The sequence below is a fragment of the Scyliorhinus canicula genome, chromosome 16 (genome assembly GCF_902713615.1).
Source record: "Scyliorhinus canicula chromosome 16, sScyCan1.1, whole genome shotgun sequence".
Taxonomy (NCBI): Eukaryota; Metazoa; Chordata; class Chondrichthyes; order Carcharhiniformes; family Scyliorhinidae; genus Scyliorhinus; species Scyliorhinus canicula.
The window spans coordinates 95,343,983-95,362,573 of NC_052161.1; the positions used below are offsets into that span (position 1 = coordinate 95,343,983).

General features: G+C 46.1%; 1 protein-coding gene across 5 annotated transcripts in view; it reads left to right on the plus strand.

The window, feature by feature from the left end:
• Positions 1–625: 625 nt before the first annotated feature.
• Positions 626–18,591, plus strand: part of epha8 (eph receptor A8) — a 711,779-nt gene continuing 693,813 nt past the window's right edge. For all 5 annotated transcript variants that reach the window (XM_038821567.1, XM_038821564.1, XM_038821566.1 and 2 more), the window contains exons 1-2: positions 626–757; positions 11,919–11,983. In XM_038821567.1, coding sequence (XP_038677495.1) covers positions 628–757; positions 11,919–11,983 — 195 coding nt within the window. In that variant the 5' untranslated portion in view covers positions 626–627. The remainder of the gene's footprint in view (positions 758–11,918; positions 11,984–18,591) is intronic.

Sequence of the window (18,591 nt, forward strand, 5' to 3'; positions counted from 1 at the left end):
TTACTGATTGAAATGTGGATGTGGACAAGCAGTTTGGGATTGTTGTATTTCTGTGCTGAGTTCTGATGGAGGTCCCTTTTTTGCAGCAGTTAAAATGTTGGAATATTCCCGTTCCACCTCCCCACCCCCCCACCCCCCCACATACATACATACATACACACACTCACACACATATCCACATACACATACATACACACACATCCAAACGCACACACATACACACACATCCACACACACATCCACACACATCCAAACGCACACACATCCACATACACACACATCCAAACGCACACACATACACACACACACACACATCCACACACATATCCACATACACACATCCACATACACACACACACATCCACATACACACACACACACATCCACATACACACACACACATCCACAGATTCCATTTCCTGCCTGAAATTCAGCCGGGTTTCGGCCTGGCTTGTCTGATTGGGCGATTGAGCTTCGGTTTTCCGACCTCCGATTGGTTGCGGTGGATGCCTGCTGCGGGAGTGATTGGTCAGTTGGCTGTGACAGGCAGTGGAAGCGGGTCCGCCTGCCCCCTCCCTCTTGCCGGCTAGCTGCGGTTTAAAGTGTTACTGCGAGCTCGCTGCTCACATGCCACACTCCAGCTGGTGTGCCTGTGTACACAGGCTAGCGGCGGCTGCAGCGATGGGACGGTGGCTCTGGCTCTTATTGTGGAATATGTTCTGCAGATCGCACGGCATCTACTTCCCTCCGAACGAAGGTAAGATGCCACAATTGGTGACTGGGAATGTCAAACTGACCGCAATGTGAAGCGGTGGTTGGAAAAGATTCCCGGAATGTTTTTTTTTGCGCATAACATCTCGGAAATGCAATTTGTTCGAAAATCCGAGTGTACAATCGGTGTGGTATTAATGACTTTAAACTCCCGAAATGAATCCAGTGTTTAGCTAGTGCAGCAAATCTCCCACAGTATTAGAGCCTGCTCTGAAAGAGGGTCGCACCGATGTCGAGTGCGTGTGTGTTTGTGTGTGTGACTTGTTGGGGGTGAGTTATGCAATGAAGGGGCTCAGAGACTGGGACAGGACGGCAGCCAAGATCAGATGGATTCACCCACGTGAAACAGGGGCTCGTGATGCTCGCTGACACAAACCTAAATCAATATCAACAAATAATTCAACCTAGGCATGATATACATATTCCTACAGAGAGTGTGCCCAGATCTCATTGGGATTAGCCCGACACACTATGACACGTCTTCTACTCTTGATTTCATTTCCAAGTCTAGCACACTGCCATGGGGGGAATTAAATTTTGATATTTAAAACAAAAACTTTCAAATCTACTTTTTTGAACAGTTCCATTCTTCAAGTTAATTAAAGCACGTTAAAAAAGTGGGTGTTTCCTATTGAACATTCGAAGTGTTTCCAAACTTTGAGAGTTGGAATTGGTGTGGGATCTCACCGGCTCCAACTAATGAAACTCCAGACAGTTGGACTGGGCTAACTGGCTACATTCAAAATGCCACTGAGAAAATTAAATTCACTGCTCATTTAAAAAAAAAAATCGCCATTGAAGTCAAACTGTAAAATAACAAATCGTTTTCATATTAGTTCTACCTAAAGTGTTGCACACTCTGTTCCATGTAATAGTGTTAACGAGGAGATACAGCACGCCCCAATTCTTTTATCATGTCTGCCCCTCTCCCAGTCATTGTAAAGTACCAGGTAAGATGTTTAACGTGTTAATAACTCCAAACAACACAGAGGCCCAGAAATGTACGGCTGCCGAAGCTCTACGAGATACAGAACCTTGATTCAGGTCAAGCCAGAGTTGGTGTTTGGGGATAGAGTGTTGTTTTTCTAAATATGTTGAGAAAATTTAAATAGAAATAATTCATCCCGTACACCTCCCGGGTACCCAGGACCGGGTCCACCTGTACAAATCGGCAATTTGATATCGATTTCTCGTTGGGGCCACACTCTTCCCTAATCAGTTAATTCCCCAAATCCAGACACACAATCACATTGGGGTGGGACTAGTTTTAAGAAAAATTTCTACTGCCATTTATTTATTCCCTGCACCATTTTATCTCGCAATATTAAAGGTGCGCTCTTTATTTTGCCCTACTCCATATCTCTTGACTTCAAAACAAGTAACTCGAGTGCCTTGTTACATGTTTAACGAAACGCTGCAAACACTCAGTAGGTTTAACTCTGTTCCTCTCCACAGACGCTGACTTATTTGCAGCATTTTCTGTCTCTATTTCAGGTTGCACATGTCTTGTTTGCGAGTTTCCACCTAAAGTCACTCCTGTCGGGAAGGCGAATGCCGTTTTCTGCTATTCAATGGACAGAGCGCTTCCGAGCTAATTTCTCTATAGGCTAGTATCTGATCAAGGAGCAGGGGAACTGGTTTGGGACCCAGTTTGCCACTCGGAAAAGTGTGCACCTCATTACTCCCGAGCGATCTATTGAAATTAAATCATTCACATTTTTTTAAAAACTCAATTAGTTCAGTGTTGACTGTACTTCGCGCGCTTTCAAACTAAACAACCCTGCTCCTCTGACTCAGAGGTGCAATTTAATAAATGCAAAATTCAGAATTGTCTTTAGCACAACAAACACATCAAATTGAAGATACTTTTTTAAAAAAGGTTGAAAAATAACCCATACCAAGAGAAATCACGACAGTTAAAATAAGAGTTGTTAATTTTTTGTAAGTGTGTGAAATTTCTGCCCCGAATTTGGACAAATACATGCTAAGACCCCATTTCAGCCACATTAATCCACCTGGTCAGTTGCATGTGTCTGTTGTAATTCTTATCCATTCTCCCCGTGTGTGATTGTGAAACTAATCCCTGTCCCAAAAGGACTGGAATTATACTTTAGTCCGGCGACCGTTCAGGAACCTGCTTTCGTAAATCAGTCCCCAACAACCTTTTCGAAGAATCCGTCGCTCAAGATCGAAAGTTGAATCTCCATTGACCCTGCGGGCGTGAGTTTTCATCCCGCACTCTTTCAGACCTCCCTGACACCAGCAAATTCAAATCGAGATCCCCTTTTTTTAAAAAAAAAAACAAAAAGGTTTGAGGCTGTAATGAAATTTAATTTGGCGGGAATTCGAGAAGTGTTTTCCTCATCCGCTCCGTTTCTCACACGACTAAATTTGACCAGATGATTTAGCGCTCAACCCGCTTGAAGTTGAACATTTCAAGAGTTAGATTTGAAGCGGCCATTCGATACACGATACGGAATTACAAATAGAATATTCATCACAATAGGAGGTAGATCAAATACAACACCAATTACCAGCTTTAATTAACAAATTAACTAACAGCCGAGGAGGCACTAGGAGGGAGGATCACATTACCTGAAGTCATTATATGTCCTGTAATGATCTAGAATGGATTTGCTGCAAATGGCCATTCGATTAGAGTAACATGAAATACAATTTGTTGACAGATCAGTTTTTTTAATGTCAAGGTATTGTTGACTTATTAAACAAAATATTCACAACACTGTATATAAACCATTATATACCATGTCAGCATATGTTTAAGCTGCAGTGTGATTGTGTACTGACAGATAAACAGACTCCCAAGGCATAGCTACAGCAGGCAGTAAAGGTGGCGAATGGTATGTTGGCCTTCATGGCCAGAGGAGTTGAGTACAGGAATAGGGATGTTTTACTGCAATTATATAGGACTGCAATTATATCAGACATTGTTCAGGCCACACCTGGAGTATTGTGTGCAGTTTTGGTCTCCTTATCTGGGGAAGGATGTTCTTGCTATGGAGGGAGCACAGCGAAGGTTTACCAGACTGATTCCTGGGATGGTGGGACTGTCATATCGGTTTGGATTATATTCATTGAAGTTTAGAAGAATGAAGGGGCCTCATAGAAACTTAGAAAATTCTAACAGGATTAGACGGTAGATTGAGAAAGAATGTTCTTAATGGTGGAGAAGCCCAGAACTAGGGGTCATGGTTTGAGGATAAGGGGTAAAAACTAAGATTATTATTGTTGTTACCTTTTAGGACTGAGGTGAGGAGAAATTTCTTCACCCAGAGTGGTGACTCTGTGGAATTCACCGCTACTAAAAGTAGTTAAGGCAAAAGCATTGTGTAATTTCAAGAAAGAATTAGATATAGCTCTTGGGCTAAATGGATCAAGGGTTATGGGGGGAGGTGGGGTCATGGTATTGAACTTGATGATCAGCCATGATCACAATGAATGGCGGGGCAGGCTGGAAGGGCGGAATGACCTCCTGTTCCCATTTTCTATGTATAACAAGGCACCGATTCTACACCGAGTGTGGAACAATATTTCGAATCCTCAATATGCTCAAGAACAAACAGGAACTGATCGAAATACACAGTCCTGCAATGTCACCGGATGAGGCCGTTCGCTCCAGTGCCGCAGTTAAAGAACTATCCAATTCCTCCCGCCGACCCTCCAGAATCTTTCCTCCAAGTATTTCTCAAATTCCTTGTTGAAATTACTTCTGCTGCCCTTTCACACCACAATAAACCCAGAGTAATACAATAAATTCTGCATCTGATGGTCTTAAACCCGGTTTCTCAACTGACTGCTTCACTCCAATCCTAATTTGGAAATTCTGAACCCGAAATCGGCGGGACTCACACAAATGGCAGCACAATGACTTTCTTTTCCTTCTGCCTCGTTCTAAAAGGCAGTGGAGATGGTAAACCCGAGAACCAGACACGCTGGGGCAAATGGCACCTTTTTAACCCCGATGTCAAGTGTGACTGGGGTTCAATGATCCACTTGCCAAAGTGGATTCATTTCACTGACCCTGTTCCATCCGTTCCTGAGAATTAGTCTCAGAGTTTGGTGTGCAGATCTGCAGATCTTCTAATTGTCTCATACCCTCCGAATCACGGACCCGGTTGCCCAGTCCAACGCCGGCATCTCCACATCATGGCTATTTAAACTGCAATTATTAACACTCCACTGTCCCTTAAAATCAGTGAGCAAATCCTACCCAGATACAGGACTGGTCACTGGGCTGAACCCAAACCGAGGAGTTTACAGATCGCCACTTGATTAAAGTACAATTGTCGCCCTAATCGGGTGCAGGGTTGAGCTGCCAGGCTGGGTTTGATGAACTCGAGAACCGCAATAGGAAAAAAAACAATTAGACTTTTGAATTAGAAGTGAGCCTTTTTTTCTCTTTCTCTCTAAATGAACCCGAGCTGATGATTGTTTGCCCCCCTTTCAGACACACAGGTTAACCTGTTGTACAGTCACACACTGCAGGCCTGTTTGTGGGCTGTGTTATCTCAACATTGAAACCCAATTATATTTTTAATTAGTAAAAGATTGAGGCGGCATTTAAGGTTCCAGTTGAATTTTAAAGTGTGACAGAGGAAGGCTTTGGATATTCCCAGGGAAATAATTTGGGCATTTTCTACTTTGTGTTAAGGAGCTCCTTTTTATTCTCTCTCTTTCAGTTTAAGCAGTTTCTCTCTTTCATCGATTGGTAGCAATGAGGTGCCCACTCTGCATATATCCCCCAAGTGAGTTCGTGTTCACCCAATGCTGAAAAATAAAACTATTCCTATCTAAATGACAACATTCTAACGGAGGAATAATCGACAGTGCTTTATCAGGAACCAATTTTAAATTAAAGTGAAACATTCTGCACTGGACCGGGTGCAGCCTGACTCCAGGTAAATATGATTTCCACCCTCCTGTACAGGGACTCGCTAAAGCGAAAGACACCCCCAACCGGCAAACCAAAACCTACATCTGTGAGCGCTGCAATCTGGAAATATTTACCCCCTTCAACCTCCCTGACTGTTGTTTAAAGACCAGCTCAGCGAGGAGGGTTTTGCTTTTGGTATTTCCCAGTCTTGTCAACAGCAATGGGGGACAGGCAGTTGCTCACATCCAGCCACAAGCAAGTGTGCGGGCTCTTCACATGAAGACGGTTCTGTAAAGTGCCCGCGCCACAACCTCTGATTTTTGGAGGAGTGACTGTGCTGATGAAAAGTGTGGGGGGGGGGGGGGGGGGGGGGGGAGGAAAGAAAGGTGAGGTCCCCAAGCTCCAGTCTGTCCTCAGTGTTCCCTTATTCAATTCACCCAATTCCACAGGTCACTCAGGGTCGCCTCTTCCTGTGCAGTTTCACGTGTTGGTGGAGTGGGGATGGTGTGGGGGCTTATTTGCATCTTTGCTTGGAATGACGAGCATTCATCATAGAATCCCTACAATGCGGAAGGAGTCCATTCGGCCCATCGAGTCTACACCGTCCCTCTGAAAGAGCACTCCACCCAAACTCACTCGCCCCCTTCCCCATCCGAATAACCTCTAACCTACCTACACATATTTTTTGGACACTGAGGGACAATTTATCATGGCCAATTTATCTAACCTGCACATCTTTGGCCTGTGGGAGAGAATCAGAGCATCCAGAGGAAACCACGCAGGACACAGGGACAAAGTTAAATTTTGACACTGAATCACCCGAGGCTGGAATTAAACCCGGGCTGGAATTGAACCCGGGTCCCTGGTGCTGTGAGGCAGCAGTGCCAACTATTGTGCCATCTTTCAACTTAACCATTTGTGAGTCTGCTCCTTAACACGTATAAATTCATTTCCCTGCTGGTAAAAGGATCAAGAGTGAGAGGGTACAGATTGGAAAGTGCTCTTCGAAAGAAGTAATTGATGCGAGAAACAAAACCTTTCCGGCAGCGAGTGTTTGGGGGACTGGAATGCACTGCCTTTGGCAGCACGGTGGTGCAGTGGTTGGCATTGCTGCCTCACAGCACAGAGGCTGGATTCTCCCCTACCCGGCGGGATGGAGAGGCGTGAACCACTCCGGCGTCGGCCGCCAAAAGGTGCGGATTTCGCCACACCTTTAGGGGCCAAGCCCTCACCTTGAGGGGCTAAGCCCGTGCCGGAGTGGTTCCCGTCTCGCCGGCTGGCGTGGAAAGCCTTTGGTGCCATGCCAGCTGGGGTCGAAGGAACTTCGTCAGCCCGTGAAGTCTGCGCATGCGCGAGTGGCGTCGCGCTGCTGATGTCATCCCCAGCGCATGCTCAGGGGAGGGGGGTCACTTCTGCGTCGGCCATACGCGGGGGCTATGGCCAATGCGGAAGGAAATAGTTGCCCCCACGGCACAGGGCCCGCCCGCGGTTGGTGTGGCCCCGATCACGGTCCAGGCCACCATGGGGGGCACCCCCCTCCCCTCCCCCGGGGCCAGATCGCCCCATGCCCCACCCCCCCAGGGTCCCTGGAGCCGCGCTCGCGCCGCAAGTCCCGCCGTGAGGGAGGTGGTTTGATTCCGCCGGTGGGACAGGCATTACAGCAGCGGACTCGACCCATCGCGGCCGGAGAATCACCAGGGAGCCATCTGACATGGCGTGGCGCAATTCCCGCCTCGCCAATCTCTGTGCCGGAGTATTTGGCTGCCGGCAGGGACGGGATTCACGTCGCCCCCCCCCCCCCAGCGATTCTCCAACCCGGCGGGGGGTCGGAGAATCCAGCCCCAGAGGTCCCAGGTTCGATCCCGGCTCTGGGTCACTGTCTGTGGAGTCTGCACGTCCTCCCCGTGTGTGCGTGGGTTTCCTCCGGGTGCTCCGGTTTCCTCCCACAGTCCAAAGATGTGCGGGTTAGGTGGATTGGCCATGCTAAATTGCCCGTAGTGTAAGGTTAATGGGGGGATTGTTGGGTTACGGGTATACGGGTTACGTGGGTTTAAGTAGGGTGATCATTGCTCGGCACAACATCGAGGGCCGAAGGGCCTGTTCTGTGCTGTACTGTTCTAATCTAATCTAATCTAATTGTTGTGCAGAATGACACCATTTGGCCCATCGAGTCTGTACTGGCTCTCCAAACGAACATCATGTCTTAATGCCATTTCCCTGTACAGTCAACTAATGCATTCTGTGATAAATTATGTTACTTTTTTTTCCATGTTTAATTATGCATGCAGAATCTGGAGCACAGAAAGAGCTCACCGGCCCATATGTTGGAGTTTAAATCCTACATCAACCTCCTCATCCTCTCGATACCTCAACCCTCACCTATTCACTCTTTTCCAAGTCCAAAAAAACACAGGGTGGGCCGAGTGGCCTACATCTGCTCCTGCGTTGTATGGTCCTATGATTGAATTGGCTGGCATTGTTTACTTTGCCTGAGGGGGAACCTAACTTTGAGTGTATAAAATAATGATGGGTCTTGATAGAGTGGATGGAAAGGTGCCCCTTGGTCAAGTGGTCTGTAAGCATGGGGGAAGAGAGAGACAGAGATGCCCTGATGATATTTTAAAACTTCTTAGATATGCAGAAGTGCCGCAATAGGATAAATATACATCCGAGAGCTGGAAAATGGGTAAGCCTGGATGACCAAACAGATATGATGGGCTAAATGGACTTGTTCCAAGATGTAAATTTCCATGATTCAAACCTCTCATTAAATGCATCAATGCTTTCTACTCTAATCATTACAACTGCCGGTGATATTTATATTCCCTCCACTCTCTGGGTGTAACAGTGTCAATGGGTGATATTAAATTGGCAACTCCTCTGACAGCTCCATTTGATTCCAGGGATGAAAAGGTTAACCTATGAGGAGATTGAACAGTTTGTATTGTACTTGCTGGAGTTTAGAAGGATGAGAGGGGATCTGATCGAGGTATATAAAATACCAAGAGGGATTGATAAGTAAACACAGACCAAAATGTTCCCCCTTGTGGGACGGTCAAGAGGTCATGGATATCGGGTTGGGAGATGGTAGATTTAGAACTGAGATGAGAGGGAACTTCTCAGAGGGTGTGAACTTGTGGAACCCGTCGCCCCATAGTGTGGTATAATTGGAGTATTAAATGGTTTCAAGAAGGAGATAGATATATTTCGGGATGACAAATGAGTTAAAGGGATATGGGGAACATGTGGGGAGGTGGATGGTGGAGTAGGCTCAAATTGCCTACTTCTGCTCCTAATTCCTACATTCCTATTTGTTTTCGGGTTCACGTTAGCACAGTGGTGAGCAATGTTGCTTCACAGCGCCAGGGATCCAGGTTTGATTCCCAATTTGGACCACTGTCTGTGCGGAGTTCTCCCCATGTCTGCGTGGGTTTCCTCAGGATGCTTCGGTTTCCTCCCACAAATCCTGAAAGACTTGCTTGTTAGGTGAATTGGACATTCTGAATTGTCCCTCAGTGTACAGGTGCTGGAGTGTGGCGCCTAGGGGATTTTCAAGTAACTTAATTGCAGTGTTAATGTAAGCCTACTTGTGACACTAATAACATTTATTATAGTCAAGAGGGATGCAATATGGGTTTTCAAATTTATATCACTAATTTTACACAAATTCTAGATACACCCCACGTAACTAAATGGTCTTTTGGATCATCTATTAGATTGTTAGTGTTAGATTAATATAGCTCGAGTGGAATATTTTGAAGACTGATATTTTTATTAGTTTCTAACTTTTTTGTGATTTTCCATATTTTGTACAATGAAGGAAATCTGTTATAAAAATCTTTAAAGTTCAGTCTGGACAGAAAGGAATTCAAGATAACACAGAAGCCCAATGGACCTTGACAAGTATTGCAAAACAAATGATAGTGAATCAATCTTTTATTGTACACTCTGATATTATTTTCTATTTAAGTCAATGCAAATAGGGTGTAAATTAGGCAGTTTTTCTTTATAAATCAAGCAGTCAGTTCCCTTTGACTGAGACCTCTTATTCCTTGAATTCGCTGACAGCAACATGAAGTAATTGGATTTAATGCTATCGATTGAAATTAAGGGAGGGGAAAAAAACCAATGGAATCCTCATTTTTTTTTCCTACTGCTTGGAGTCACTTCATTCTAGGAGTCAGTCTGAGACTGGTACCTGTACTCTGACCAATTGGGTCAAGAATACTGCAGCTTTATGTCTCCAATTGGTCAGGAAAACAATCTAGCCACTGTCGGAATGGAATATAAACAAAGTGATCAGGATAGTCGGCTATATGCTACTGTTAAACCGTTTAATGTCACATTCTGAATGTTAGCAGACAGCCTCATACAAAAACGGTGATACGGAGATACTTATAGATCTTTATTCTGACATACAATGCACAGTCCATTCAAGAAAAAAATCAAAATCACTCAACCAAGCCTAACTCGACACGAGAACGCACCTCATACAAATATGACAGCACTTTTTAAATCTAAAAGCAGGGAGGTGATTCCTCGCTAAACGTCACTAAGTCAAATTATTTGAACGTTGCTGTTTATGGGACCTTGCTCAGAAATTCCATAGAATCCTGACAGTGGAGAAGGCCATTCAGCCCATCGCATCTGCACAGACCTGCTGAAAGAGCATCCTGCCTAGGGGCACTCCCCCGTTCTATCCCCATAACCCCATCTAACCTGCACATCTTTGGACACTAAGGGGTAATTTAGCATGGACAATCACCAAACTTCACACTCTTGTACTGTGGGAGGAAACCGGAGCACCCGGACACAACCCACACAGACATGGGGAGAACATGTAAACTCCACACAGACAGTCATCCAAGGCTGGAATTGAACCCGGGTCCCTGGTGCTGTGAGGTAACAGTGCTAACCACTGCCACTGTGTCGCCCCGATGCAACAAATATATTATTGGAAGCCACATTTCCGACAATACAACATTGGCCATTTTACAAAGTACTTTGAAAAAGTAACAGAAAATGCTAACAATACTCAACAGGTCTGGCAGCATCTGACCTTTTGACAGTTCTTCACAGATGCTGCCAGGTCTGGTGATACTTGCAGTATTTTCTGCTCTTATTCCAGATTTTTGGCATCCACAATATTTTGCTTTAGTTTTATTGGTCTTAAATTCTCTTTAGATGTTCTGTGGTTGTCAAAGGTGCTTCATGAATTCCAGTCCTTTCCTTTTACACCGTGATATATTCCTTGCATCAGCATGAACTCTCTCCCCCATCTTCCCCCCACCCCACCACCCACATACACTCCTCAAGAGTTTATGTTGTCTCTTTGCCAACCTATACAATGGCCTGGCAAAGAGATCTATTGAGTACTTGGTGGATTAAATCTGGCTAGGTACCTCTGCAATTCTCCAAATGTTCCAGATCTAAATCAAGCGCAATAGTTAGCACTGCTGCACCACAGCGCCAGGGACCAGGGTTTGATTCTGGATTTGGGTGACTGTGGAGTTTGCACCTTCTTCCCGTGTCTGCGTGGGTTTCCTCCAGGTGCCCTGGTTTCCTCTCTCAATCCAAAAATGTGCAGATTAGATGGATTGGCCATGCTAAATTGCCCCTTGGTGTCCAAAAGGTTAGGTGGGATTACTGGGTTACAAGGATTGGCCCTAGGTAGCGTGCTATTTCCAAGGGTCGGTACAGACTTGATGGGCTGACTAGCCTCCTTCTGCACTGTAGAGATTCAATCTAATATGGTGCATTTTAGTGTTAATCAATTGGAATGTGCAACTCCTGACTATCTAACCTGCTTACGGAAACAACAATTCTCTCAAAGCTTGGCAATGGGTATTGGTTATCTACTTGTGTCATCATGAGTGCTAGCAGAAAATGTGATTCAATTATGTCACCTTACACCTTGCCGGGTAAACAGCAGAGGAGAGCCATCCCACAGGTGTGAAATAATAATCCGCAGACAGATCATTCTTTCAAAAGGTCTCAGTGAATTTCAAAATTGAGAGAAATTTGTTTGCTTCACAATGAGATAATTTTAGTTTAATTTGGTGACAATTTCTTTCACAAGGTTGACTTTTATTACTGCAACCTGTCTCAGATGCTATATCAAGTGAGTTCTTGTTTTTTTTTTTAGTAAACACCTACGTACGCTAATAGAATTTGTATGAATATGTTTTATATAAAGGCATATGATTCTTTTATCCTATAAACTGTACATGAGAAAAATGATTCTTTATTTCAGTTAATCTGCTCGATACGGCATCAATACAAGGAGATTGGGGATGGCTGACTTATCCTCATAATGGGGTAAGTGACATCATTGCGAACAGGCGCATTGATTTAATACAAGGATGGGGTCATTTTTATTTCTAATATGTAAGCAGTGTCAGAAGCCCAAGTGGTTCTAAGTCTTTATCTACTGTGATTGGATGATTTATTTTAGGTCCAACCTTGCTTTCAGTGATTTAAACACTTATCCTTGATCTGTTAATCTGTCTGAAGTTGCGAACCACAGTTAGTCTCACTCCTCACTTGTGAGATGTTTCTATTGAACTTTGTAGTGTTCTTCCTTTAATTCCTGTTCTCGCTCTTGGGTCAATGCTCCATAAGATATGTCGGCTCACTGGGATATTGCATTGCTGTATTTCATAGATTACGGGGAAGAAGTTAGTTTGCAATGTTCGTTCATGATATCAATGAGGACTACCACATTTATGTGGAAGATAAATGTCCCAGGGCACTGTCTGATACAGGGAATAGACATAAATCTGCATTGTGCTGGTAAAAGTGACATTAGGCGAACACAATTGTGTCCCAGAGCATTATAAACCACAGATGAGAATTATTGTCCAAATTGAATCATCTTAACTGGGTTTAATTTGTAGCATTGGTTTTTAATGACTCCATTTTACACTATATTGAAATGTAACTGATTTAATTGACTTCACATAATTCTATTAGTCTGCAAGCTGCCTGTGGTCAGACAAGTGTGCATCATGATTCTCCTGTAGCCGATAGGTTGAAACAAGTGTCTGATATGTGTGGTCAACAGTCGTACAAGTCATTGTGATTTTTCCATTTCCCTTTCCCACCATCAAACTTATTCCCACTTCAATGTAGATCATCATCTGCCCGAGTGAGAATTCGCTTAAAAGTTTGAGTCAATGAGCAGGCACACAAAACCCACCACTCTTTGGCAATCCACATTCCATCTGCTGATCTGGTCAGAGCTGCACCATATTTTAATGAATAATATCTTTATCACGTCACTTGAAATCCAAAAGTCTGAAGCATTATCTGACATTTCGCCCAATTCTAGGCAAGAGCAATTTTGATAGGTAAGGAGTGAAAGATGTGATGTCGAACTTGGAAAATCAGTACTGAGGTACAACACAGGAAAGTACTCTTTAATTCTACCCCACACCATTGTCAATACATAGCATTCATGATGCCTCACATACTCTCAGCACAGAGCCAGTTCAATTATTCAAAACCATTCAGAATAAGAAAGTACTATTTGTGGTTTTCCAATAGATTTAGTCAAATTCAACTCTTACAGTGGCCTCCTAAGACTATGAAATATGCATCAAGTTTTTTAAATTGATTCATGGACGGGCAGCACGGTGGCGCAGTGGGTTAGCACTGCGGCCTCACGGCGCTGAGGTCCCAGGGTCGACCCCGGCTCTGGGTCACTGTCCGTGTGGAGTTTGCACATTCTCCCCGTGTCTGCGTGGGTTTCGCCCCCACAACCCAAAAATGTGCAAGCTAGGTGGATTGGCCACTCTAAATTGCCCTTTAATTGGAAAAATGATTGGGTACACTAAATTTATTCTAAAAGAATTTTAAAAATTGATTCATGGGATGTGGGCATTTATTGCCCATCCTGAATTGCCCTTCAGAAGGTGGTGGTGGCCTTTTTGAACCGCTGCAGTCCCTGTGGTGTAGATACACTTCACAGTGCTCTTGTGACTCAGCGACAGTGAAGGAACAGCGATATATTTCCATGGGGTGGCACGTAGTTAGCATTGCTGCCTCAGACCCGGGTTCAATTCTGACCTTGGGTGGCTGTCTGTGTAGAGTCCTCCCCTTGTCTGCATGGGTTTCTCTGGGTGCTCTGGTTTCTTCCCACAGTCCAAAGATGTGCATGTTAGGTGGATTGGCCAAGCTAAATTGTCCCTCAGTGTCCAAAAGGTTAGGCAGGGTTACAGGGATAGGGTGGGGCGTGGGTATGGTATGGTGCTCTTCTGAAGGGTCGGTGCAGACTCAATGGGTCAAATGGCCTGCTTCTGTGCTGTAGTGATTCCATTCTAAGTCAGGATGGTGTGTAACAGAGGGGAACTTCCAGTTAGTGGTGTTCCGAGGGATCTGCTTCCCTTGTCCTTCTAGATGATGAAGATGCTGCCTAAGGAGCCTTGGTGAGTTCTTGCTGTGCATCTTGTAGGTGGCACACGTGGCTGCTACTGTGCGTCGGTGGTGGAGGGTGTGAGTGTATGTGGAAGGGGTGCCAATCAAGTGGGCTGCTTTGTCCTGGATGGTTTTGAGCTGCTTAGTGTTGTTGGAGCTGCACATATCCAGGCAAGTGAAGAGTATTCCATCACACTCCTGACTTGTGCCCTGTAGACGGTGGACAGGAATCAGCAGATGAACATATCATCTAAACCTCCGAATTAGTAGGAGTAGGTCACTCGGCCCCTCGAGCCTGCTCCACCATTCATAAGATCAAGGCCGATCTGATTGTCACCTCGACCTCTCATTCTTCCTGACCTCCAATAACCTTTCACCCTCTCTTGTTAATCATGAACCTATCTAACTCGGCCTTAAAAATATTCAAAGACTCTGTTCCTCACAAGGCAGTGGAAGCAGAGTTCCAGAATCTCACGACCATCTAAGAGAAAATTGTTTTCCTCATCTCGGTCTCAAATCCGTGACACCTTATTTTAAACCGTTTCTATATCCCTTCCATTTCCTGATTTACAGCTATTTCTGGGATGTTACTTGTGATGACCAATGCAAAATACCTGTTTAATTAATCTGCTGTAGCCCTAATTTCAATTATCAATTCGCCAGACTCGCTTTCTATAGGACCAATGCTCACTTTGTTCGCTCTTTTCTTATTTAAATAGCTATAGAAACCTTTTGTATTACTGGCTCGCTTTCTCTCGTACCCTAGCTTCTTTCTCCTTTAGCAATCTTGTTGCCCTTTTTAAATTTTCTCTATATTCTTTCCAGTTTTCTCACTGTCACTCGTCGTTGCGCAAGTGTCTGCTTTTTCTTTCTGTTTAATACCATCTTTAACATTTTGTGTTTCATCATGGATAATGGGCCCTCCCCTTGGATTTTTCTTTCTCATCGGTATGTGTGCATTCCGAAATATACCTTTAAATATCTGTCATTGATCGATCCTTGAAGCAGATTTGTTAGTTCACTCTAGCTAGCTCTGCTTTCATGCCCTCATAATTGCCTTTATTTAAGTTTACAATACTAGTCTTTGATGCACTGTTCTCTCCCTCAAACGGAAAGCAAAATTCAATCATATTATGATCTCTGTGACCTAGAGGTGCCTTCACTGACGTTATAAATTAATCCTATCTCGCTGCACAATACCAGGGGCGAGATTCTCTGACCCCCTGCCTGGTCGAAGAATCGCGGGGGGCCGGCATCAATCCCGCCCCTGAAGTTTCTGGCACCAGAGATTCGGTGGGGGCGGGAATCGCTCCTCGCCGGTCGCCCCCCCCCCCCCCCCCCCCCCCCCCCGCCCCCCCCCGCGATTCTCTGGCCCTAAGTGGCCCGAAGTCCTGCCGCTGTTATGCCTCTCCTGCCGGCGTGGATCAAACCACCTACCTTACCGGCGGGACCAGGTGGCGCGGGCAGGTTCTGGGGGGTGGGGGGGGGGGGGGGGCGCGGGGCGATCTGGCCCCAGGGTGTGCCCCCACGGTGGCCTGGCCCACGATCGGGGTCCACCGACCGGCGGGCAGGGCTGTGCCGTGGGGGGGCACTCTTTCCTTCCGCCTTCCCCATAGTCTTCACCATGGCGGAGGCGGAAGTGACCCCCTCCCTTGCGCATGCGCGGGGATGATGTCAGCAGCAGCTGTTGCTCCGGACTTACGCTGGCCGGCGAAGTCCTTTCGGCCCCGGCTGGCATGGCGCCAAAGGCCATTCCCTCCGGCCGGCGGAGCGCCAACCACTCCAAGGTGAGGGCTTGGCCCCTAAAGGTGCGGACGATTCCGCACCTTTGGGGCGGCCCGACGCCGGAGTGGTTCACGCCGGGACCCCCCACCCCGCCGGGTAGGGGAGATTCCCGGCCCAGGTCTCTATAGCCGGCCCTCTGCTCGGCTCCAGAATGTGCTGTTCTGAGAAATTATCCTAAAAACATTCAATGACCCACTCATTTATGCTACCTTTGCCCAATCTATACATAGATTAACATCTCCCATGAGTATCACTGTACCTTTCTGACAAGTTCCTATTATTCTTCTTTTATAGTCTGTGTCCTATTGTGTAGTTGCAATTAGGGGGCCTGCAAACCACTCCTGTACAAAAGTAATAAGACAAACCCGGCCAATTACCATGCCATCAGTCGAGCCTCGATCGTCACCAAAATGATGGAAGGTGACGTCAACAATGGAATCAAGTGCCACCTGTCAGGAGTGTAATGGAATATACTCCAACTGCCTGGATGAGTGCAGCTCCAATAACACGCAAGGTTGACCCTGTCCAGGACAAAGCCGGCCACTTGATTAGCATCCCATTCACCCCCTTAAGTATTCACTCCCTTCATTGCTGGTGCTCAGTGGCAGCATAAACAAGATTCAATGCAGAAATTCATCAACCCTCTGCTGCCAGCGCTTTCCAAAGACCACCACCGCCTAGAAGGACAAGGGCAGCAGATAGGGCCACCACCACCTGCAAACACCCCCAAACCACCCACCATCCTGACGTTGAAACATATTGGCCGTGGGCAGCACGGTAGCATAGTGCTTCACAGCTCCAGGGCCCCAGGTTCGATTCCCGGCTTGGGTCACTGTCTGTGCGGAGTCTGCACGTTCTCCCCGTGTGTCTGTGGGTTTCCTCCGGATGCTCCGGTTTCCTCCCACAGTCCAAAGATGTGCGGGTTAGGTGGATTGGCCATGATAAATTGCCCTTAGTGTCCAGAATTGCCCTTGGTGTTGGGTGGGGTTGCTGGGTTATGAGGATAGGGTGGAGGTGTTTGCTTGGGTAGGGTGCTATTTCCAAGAGCCAGTGTAGACTCGATGGGCCGAATGGCCTCCTTCTGCACTGTAAATTCTATGAAATTCCTTCACTGCCGCTGGGTCAAAATCCTGGAATTCCCTCCCTAACAGTACCTACACCATAGACTGCTGCGGTTCAAGACGGCAGCTCACCACCACCTTCTCGAGGGCATTAGAGATGGGCAGTAAATGCTGGTCTAGCCAGCGACACCCGCACCCTGTAAGTGAATATTGGGGGGGAAAAAATAAAGGAGCAGGATTCTCCGTTGCTTGACGATCGGACGGAGAATTGACTCCGACGCTGAAATTGGGGCTGGCGCTGGTTTTACACTGGTCAGCCATGCTCTGCCCCCTCGTAAATGGCATAATCGCACCGTGCACCATTGCAACGGTTTTGGCGTGTCATCAGAGGGCCCTCCCACGATGCCACACTAGGCTGGGATCCGTGTCACTGGCCGGGAGGGCTTCCACAAGGACTGGTGGTGGGTAGCCAAGGGGTGGCCTGTGGGGTTGTGAATGTCAGGCCGGGTCCACGCACGGCTGCCGCCATGTTGTACGGTGTGACCGCTACAGGCCATCAGCTGTGTTCATGCACGACCAGAGATCCAGCCATTCTCCGGTCGCTTTCGGGAGCCGTGAGTTTCACCTGGCACTGCTGCTAGCTCCTCACCAGTCCTGGAATCAGTGAGGGGTCGGCACTGATTATTTTGATCGTAAACCTCACGTGAATTCTCTGTTTGATCCGGCACTTGGCCACTGAAATGGAGAAACCAGCCCAAGATTTTTAATTTTGAAGTTTCTTTTTGTGTCTCAATTGTGTCTCTGCAGTCACACTGAGAGCACAGGGGGGAGTTATCCAAACCTGGGCCTTGGTTATGCTGTGCTTATTATAAATATCCATGACACTATTTCAAAGAAATACAGGGGAATTTCCTTTGGGGCCCCGGACTGTCACTCAACCAACATCACGGAAACAAATGATCTAGTTATTATCTCCATGCTCGACCTTGCTGTGCACAAATGAGTTGCTGTGTTTCGTACGTTGCAAAAGCGACTGCATTTCATAAGTACTTCATTGGTTGCAAAGATTTGCCTACAGTTTTGTAATGGGCTTATCTTTAAGAAATGTTCAGTTTACTAGAGTCACAGTGTGCAATTGTCGCTTAGCTGCATTCTATTATTTAATCTGCTCCCAAAAAATATGCAACTCTCCCAAGGACCAATTGCAGGAATGGATGACGGAGATTTCAAGCACCTTACCTTTCACCTGAGAATTGCCCAGTGCCTTCTGGTCATTTTAACAATTTTTAAAGCAGTGTTTCCTTGTTCCATTGTCATAATTAAAAGTAATAGTCTAGGTTTACCTTTTCCACATCATTTACTTTATGAAGGCTGGTTTAACTCAGTTGGCTGGACAGGTTCCTGATGCAGAGTGAGACTAACAGCTGTGGGTTCAATTCCTGTACCGGTTGATGTGAAGGCCCCGCCTTCTCAACCTTGCTGCTTGCCTGAAATGTGGTGATCCTTGGGTTAAATCACCACCAGTCAGCTCTGCCCCTCAAAGGGGAAAGAAGCCCAGGTTGAATTTACTTTCTTACCTCCATCCATAGGTTCAACTATCAGATGCCTCCTTTCTTGGTTAAAGTTTCTATCACTATCTACCCTTGCGTAATAGCTACGATCTAC